This window comes from Coregonus lavaretus (assembly GCF_964263955.1).
Source record: "Coregonus lavaretus genome assembly, chromosome: 1".
NCBI lineage: Eukaryota > Metazoa > Chordata > Actinopteri > Salmoniformes > Salmonidae > Coregonus > Coregonus lavaretus.
The window spans coordinates 31,290,747-31,297,619 of NC_139988.1; the positions used below are offsets into that span (position 1 = coordinate 31,290,747).

General features: G+C 41.5%; 2 protein-coding genes across 3 annotated transcripts in view; both read right to left on the reverse strand.

Moving 5' to 3' along the window:
• LOC311145301 (voltage-gated delayed rectifier potassium channel KCNH1-like) overlaps window positions 1-2,321 on the reverse strand; it is a gene marked incomplete at both ends in the record, with an annotated part of 122,059 nt that extends 119,738 nt beyond the window's left edge. For both annotated transcript variants that reach the window (XM_084181536.1, XM_084181535.1), the window contains one exon: window positions 2,249-2,321. In XM_084181536.1, coding sequence (XP_084037662.1) covers window positions 2,249-2,321 — 73 coding nt within the window. The remainder of the gene's footprint in view (window positions 1-2,248) is intronic.
• A 743-nt stretch (window positions 2,322-3,064) lies between these two features.
• On the reverse strand, window positions 3,065-5,980 carry LOC311104861 (large ribosomal subunit protein mL63-like). The gene is made up of 2 exons (XM_084146807.1): window positions 5,892-5,980; window positions 3,065-3,559 (listed from the first exon to the last, which is right to left on the reverse strand). Exon 2 carries the CDS (start codon window positions 3,526-3,528, stop codon window positions 3,217-3,219), a length of 312 nt encoding a protein of 103 aa, XP_084002933.1. The 5' UTR covers window positions 3,529-3,559; window positions 5,892-5,980; the 3' UTR covers window positions 3,065-3,216.
• Between the last annotated feature and the right edge of the window lie 893 nt (window positions 5,981-6,873).

The following is a 6,873-nucleotide window of genomic DNA, read 5'->3' on the forward strand; positions in this document are numbered from 1 at the left end:
GTAGTTCCATCCCTGTCTCTATATGAGTTGGGCGTAATAACTATGAATACACTGCATTTTACATTTTAGGTCATTTAGCAGATGCTCTTATCCAAAGCGACTTACAGGAGCAATTAGGGTTAAGTACCTTGCTCATGGGCACAGACAGATTTTTCACCTAGTCGGCTCGGGGTATCGAACCAGCGACCTTTCAGTTACAGGCTCAATGCTCTTAACCGCTAGGCTACCTGCCGCCTCACTACACTGCCAATGATCTCTGTTATTCTGCATGTTCAAAGGGAAACTCTTAGCTTCACTCCAATCCTCTGAAGCAACACACACACCACACACAGGCGCGTGAACACGCACACACATTCTCTCGCTCTTTCTCACACACACACACACACACACACATTCTCTCTCTCTCTTTCTCACACACAAACACACACAATGCCTTAGAATCCAGGGAAAGTGGGAATAGGATAAGAATACTGTAGCTGTGTATGTGGAGCCTCAAGAGCTACACTGACAAACATTTCATACCATAAATATTTCATACCATAAAAGATTTAAAAGACACGCTACATGCTTCAGTTCTGTCTCCTTGTCTCTAACTCTCTGGAGGCTTCTGGCCTGTCGGCTATGAGATTAGGGGACTGACTGTCTCTCTCTCACACAGAGAATATAGATTGTTTTTTAAATAAATTGGTTCCTCCCACTATTGCACACACAATATGTTGTTCACATTGTTGTTAGAAAAAAAGCATGATTGAATCTGCCAGTACATAAAATCAACCTGGCATTATGAAAGACGTGCTTGGTACAGCAGCAGTAGCTTACTAAATAATAAAGTATTTTCCATCTGTGGTGTCAAAATGTCACTCATCATCAACATGGAATGGGAACAAAACACAAACTACATGTGCTACCCAACAATAAAAAACACACAAACTACACACACTATCCTACCAAACTACAAACTTCACCAAGCTAAATGAAGACAAACAGTAACATTACTGACACAAACACAACCACAGTACTATGAAGTAGAACGTTCCATGCCAACATTTGTTATTTTACAATGGCTTTTAAAACAACAGTAGGATGCCATCACTGATGGGTAGCTAAGCATCAGTTATCTATGCCCCAACAAAGAACAAGCGTCCTAGGAATTGAATTACCAGTAACAAACAGTTACTACCCAGCTAACACAGAACGTTTTTCGAAACTTTAGCTGGGTAGTGTTTGTGACCCCAAATTAATAGAAGTTGATGTTAAATAAAAAGAGAACAGGTGGGGGGGAAAGTATAGGTATCCATCCAACAGGCCAGGATGTTAAGCCTATGTCATAGACTTGAATTAATTTGCTTTGTAAATTAACATAAATTGGTACAGAACAACAAACATAGTACAGAGTTAATAGAGCATGAGATTAGGGGAAAAACATGAGCAGCACTCCAATACATGGGTTGGGTTTATACCTGTCTGTCTATGTGATAATGTCCATACTGAAAAGTTAAAAAGAAAAATGGTTAAAGTGACAGTGACAAACTTCTTTCATGCAAACTGTTATGTTTTATTTGAGTGATTTTTGGATACTATTTCACGAGGACAGAGTTATACACGTTCTTTGAGCTTTTGAACTAAAAGTAGTTTTCTGTAACTTTGCTAAATCACAATGAACCGACAGGCCAAACAACTTTAAAGTGCAATTCTAATTTTATGAAGTATATGAAATAAAATGTATTCAAGTTATTTTCTCTTTACTTCATTATAGGCCGACTAGCGAGAAACAGCCTTGGCTATTTTTAAACTGCATAATTTCCCAAATTGTGTGTCACAGCTGATTCCATGTGCACGAGATAAAATAGGATGCGACTTTCTGTGAATAGGATGTGCCCAAGCCTGACTGTAAACAAGAGAAATGTGCCAGACAAATAACCTAGTTGAAGCCTATCCATTTCATTCCATTAATAAGTTCAGACTACCATACAAACTTTTACTAAACATTTACGTTTGAAAATTGACCACAAATGATTCGAAGGAGATGGAAATTGTTTTATGATTATTCTGAAGTCACGACGATGTTAACGGAGAAAGATCTCGCAGTTTCCTCGACCCTCGCCATTCTTATGCGTTTTTACATGCCAAAGAGGGTAAGATTCATCGATGATTTAACACCCTAACATGTTTTTTTTTTTTTTTGGCTACTCCATCCTCAAGAGAATTATCATAGGCATAGCGCATCTCACGTGTGCAAGATCCTTACCGTTAGATCGTCTGACAATATTTTCTAAAAAAGTGTTTTGAGGGGCTACAAGTCCTCTCCTTCCTCCGGCCATCCTTCCTCGTCATTCAGTCGTCCGTGTGTGAGAGCGGTCGGTGGGGCTGGATACTGTCCGCAAAAGGATAACTCCAGACGGCTGTCTTCATGGTCCCTTTTATCTGTACTGAGTGAGTGAGCTTTAGGTAAAGGGTTCATCTAGCTGCTACTGCTACAAAGACTTTTCGCAGTCGCTGGCTGCGCACCCCCTGTTGAGCAAGCGTGTGCGAAGTCGAATAAAGCGTTTACAGCTCGTCGCGACGCGCATCTGGGAATTCTCCGCGCTTGCTTGAGCGCGCCTGACTGGTGGTACCCCAAAACTTCAAACTTCTAGCGCCATCTGCCGGAGATATACGGTATAGCTTTGCGGTGGCACGACTCGCGTTGACACTTCAGGAAGGCGGACATGTGTGTTTGAGATGCAGAGGTCCATGGTACTCGCTAAGCAAGCAACATGACCTCCTTTACACTAAGTTCAGGCCTACAACAAAATTGTGAAACATCTGGTGGTCCCAGCGGGGTTTGAGACTATGAGACTCACTATGAGACTATGGTCCTCTGTAGCTCAGCTGGTAGAGCACGGCGCTTGTAACGCCAAGGTAGTGGGTTCGATCCCCGGGACCACCCATACACAAAAAAAAATGTATGCACGCATGACTGTAAGTCGCTTTGGATAAAAGCGTCTGCTAAATGGCATATTATATTATATTATATATTATATGCACAAGACCATTTGACATGTATTATAAAGCAAAGAACTGGTCGTTTTCAAATAAGAGCTTGCTTTATGATATAATTTCCAACACTCCATAGTTCATATACATTACATACATTAAGACACACAGGAGTCAAATGGCAGTAAACATGCATGCCCCCTCTCCATCCCCCTACACAAAGTCAATACTTCCTCCTCATTAACTTGACCATGTCTTGGTCGTGTTGAGGTGACTTAGATGATCTGCAATATACTTATGTTCTGGAAACGTTTGAAACTTGGTCTCCTTAATTTTGAGCCAGTTCTGTGCTCTGCGCTCGGCGGCGTGTCCTCTCTCCTGCTCTGTGGTCATGTACGGTCGGGAGATCCAGTACTCGTTCTCCGCCTCGCGCTCCAGGTGCACCAGCATGTTGCGTTTCATCTGCCAGGTGATGGCACGCGGCCGGCGGTACTTCCCGATCCACTGCTTGCCAGAGATGCCTTTCCTCAGCAGGGCCATGGTGAGGAACATGGTGAAGGATGTGTGTTCTTCTCAGCAAGTCCTGGATTTATAGGTTACATGATAGAAAGAGAAAACCCGTTAGTGTATTGGCTCCATCTAACAGGAGAGGAACATTGGTGTTATCAGAGAGGAAGAGGCAAAGCGAGAGGTTTTACTCCGCCAAAAATCTTTCCACAAAAAATAAGCCCACAAAGTGAGTTTTTGTTTTGTTTGGAGATCAATGAGTGTCAAATAGGGTCAACAAAAAATGTAGTTGCTAATGTGCTGCGTGAGGCTTATTTGATCTAATTTATAAGTTTGGTAATGGTTAGGTAGTTACGAATGCACTGATATAAGTGGACGCACGTGGCATTTCTGCAACTTTTTTTTTTTAACGACTTTATAGCGGACTTTAAAATGGACATTGAGGGCTTCCACCATTTTAAAGTAGTCAACAGGTGGGAACTCCTATGCGTTGGCAGCAATCAGCCAATGAAGAATAAAATGTACTACTTTAAAATGGAGATAGCCTCAATGGCGCTGCCCATGCTGTCACGGACGCTATAATGGTACAGGTACAAAGATGAGTCCTCTATCTATCTTTATGGCCTGTTGTTCACACGTATCTGCCCTCTCAATGGTTAGAATGGTCCCACCTGATCTCGCCTCCTTCCGCCTGCCTGCCATATTTGAAGACCTTTATTTCCATTGTTTGCCAGAAGACACCGACCCTACCGTTATGCTTGTTTACACTGACCTGCACTGGGGTCAGAACGCAATCATTGTTACATTAAGACACCATGGAGGTGGTGTGAGATATGGGTCGGAAGACGTACCTCAATGCAGGGATGGGAAATGCCACTGTACTCAATTTTACCTTTATCCAAATTGCTTCATTGAGAAGATTGAAATACTGCTAGTTTTCCCAGAAAACTGCCCTAGCAGTAGCCATTATGGAATGGCACATCGCGTTGAACAACAAAGGAGCTGATTGGCTGAACCTGCCATTTCAGAATGGCTGTGGGCCTACTGCTACCTAGTATGAGGACGAAAAGGTCAGTTCTCCGGAAAAAGTAGCAGTACTTTAATCTTCAATGGAGCAGTGTGGATAAAGGTACATTTTGGAGTAGTTCGAGTGGCATATCCCATCCCTGCATTGAGGTACCATTTTCCGACCCATATCTCGCGCCGGCTCCACCCGTCTTAATGTAACCATAATTGTGTTCGCACCCCAGTGCAGTGCAGCGTAAACATGCATCTTCTGCCAATTCCATTGTCCAATCGACTATTTTTTCAATATAATACACAATCTTTGGTGTTACAGTGGCAAAACATAACAATGGTGGTCATTTCATCATTGCATTGAAGAAAAAAAATCCCTCCTGGAGAACTTACTATAACATTACTATTGAGAGATATGGGTATATTCATGGCATTTCGGCTTCCTTCAAATACCCTGGAATGTAGCTAGCTAGCTAGATTACAAATAGAAATTTAAAATGTCAAAAGACACTTCATCTAACGTTAGATGCGCATGCACAGAAGTTGTCCCTCAAACGGCGCATGAACAAAAATTCTGGATAACACCACATTTCATGGACATGTTGTCTATTCAAACTGGACAGTTATCTCCATCTCTTCATTCAAAGACTCAATCATGGACACTGACAGTTGTGTCTGCTTGATGCATTGTTGTCTCTACCTTCTTGCCCTTTGTGCTGTTGTCTGTGCCCGATAATGTTTGTACCATGTTTTGTGCTGCTACCATGTTGTGTTGCTACCATGTTGTTGTCATGTGGTGTTGCTGCCATGCTATGTTGTCATGTGTTGTTGCCATGCTATGTTGTTGTCTTAGGTCTCTCTTTATGTAGTGTTGTCTCTCTTGTCGTGATGTGTATTTTGTCCTATATTTTTAATCCCAGCCCCCGTCCCCGCAGGAGGCTTTTTGCCTTTTGGTAGGCCGTCATTGTAAATAATAATTTGTTCTTAAATTACTTGCCTAGTTAAATAAAGGTTAAATAAAAAAATATATATATTATATTTTCAGACTAATCCAAATCATCAGGGAAGACATATAACATGAGAAAAAAAACAATGTAGGCCTATTAAATAATTGAAACTATAAAAGTATGTAACGTTAAATACCTATGTTTATCAAAGTGGGGATGGATACATGTTAGTACTTGCCACTGTTACTAGCACATAGTTTAAACAGAAATAGTTTAACAAATTAAAGTATTTCTGGTTTAAATCTCTGCTACTACTAGCTATTCGGTAGCTAGCTAGCTACTAGCTAACCAACTAACGTTAGCTACTACACTAGCTAACGTTACAAACGCGTTTTGCATGAATTGGCTGGAAAATTGGTCCTCGCTCCATTTCATTTGGATTACCTGTTAGTTACGAGAAATTGTTGTCCAAATCCAGCAATATTGAAGTTGTCTTCATGTAGCTAGCTAACTCTTGAAAACGTGACCCCGAGTCAGTCTCAAAGACATCTTCTTCTTCTTCTTTAAATGTGTATCGGCGGATCGCCACCTACTGTACTGGAGTGTGAGTTCGGTCACACTCAAGTGGCATCCAATAAATGTTGCATTACCGCCACCTACTAGACTGGAGTATAATTACCTTGTACTTTGCTTGAAAAAATAAATGAACAAATACCCTACCATCTAACACTACGCTCACACGAAATAAAAAAAATAAAAAAATAATACAAAATACCACCACTTAACAAACCCTGTAACTATTCTGACGTAGAGTCTCACACACCCAAATACCTCTCTGCAGCTGCCACCACAACCTCAATTTTACATTTACATTTTACATTTTAGTCATTTAGCAGACGCTCTTATCCAGAGCGACTTACAGTTAATGAGTGCATACATTTTCATTTTCTGCGACTTACGTTCCATCCCTGCAGTACAGCTGATAACCATTGCTATAAATGCTAAAAATCCAATCTTACTGAAACATATATCACTTGTTGGCCTATCCCTCTGTACTGGTACAGATATACTACTCACACCACTCCTCTCAGGATCCCTCCCCCTTTACCCATCTTCCTCCACTTTCTTCACTGCCTCAGCATATGACCACTTCTGCACTACTATAACCCTGGAAATCTCAACCTGCCTCTCGCAGCGGACATTTCTGATCCCCAGCCCCATGGGCACCCCTACAATTAACACATATCACTACTTTCCCCAATGCTACACATTCCTTTGTCTCATGCCCTTCTGCACACTTCTCACACCTAGGAACCTTCCTCCTACACACTGCTGCCACATGCCCATAAGCTTGACACCTGTAACAACGTAATGTATTCGGCACAAAAGCTCGTACAGGATAACTTATATATCCTAACATCACTTT

Bases quoted from the DNA above. Each gene is read 5' to 3' on its own strand.
- LOC311104861 (XM_084146807.1), bottom strand. From the start codon at position 3,528: ATGTTCCTCACCATGGCCCTGCTGAGGAAAGGCATCTCTGGCAAGCAG.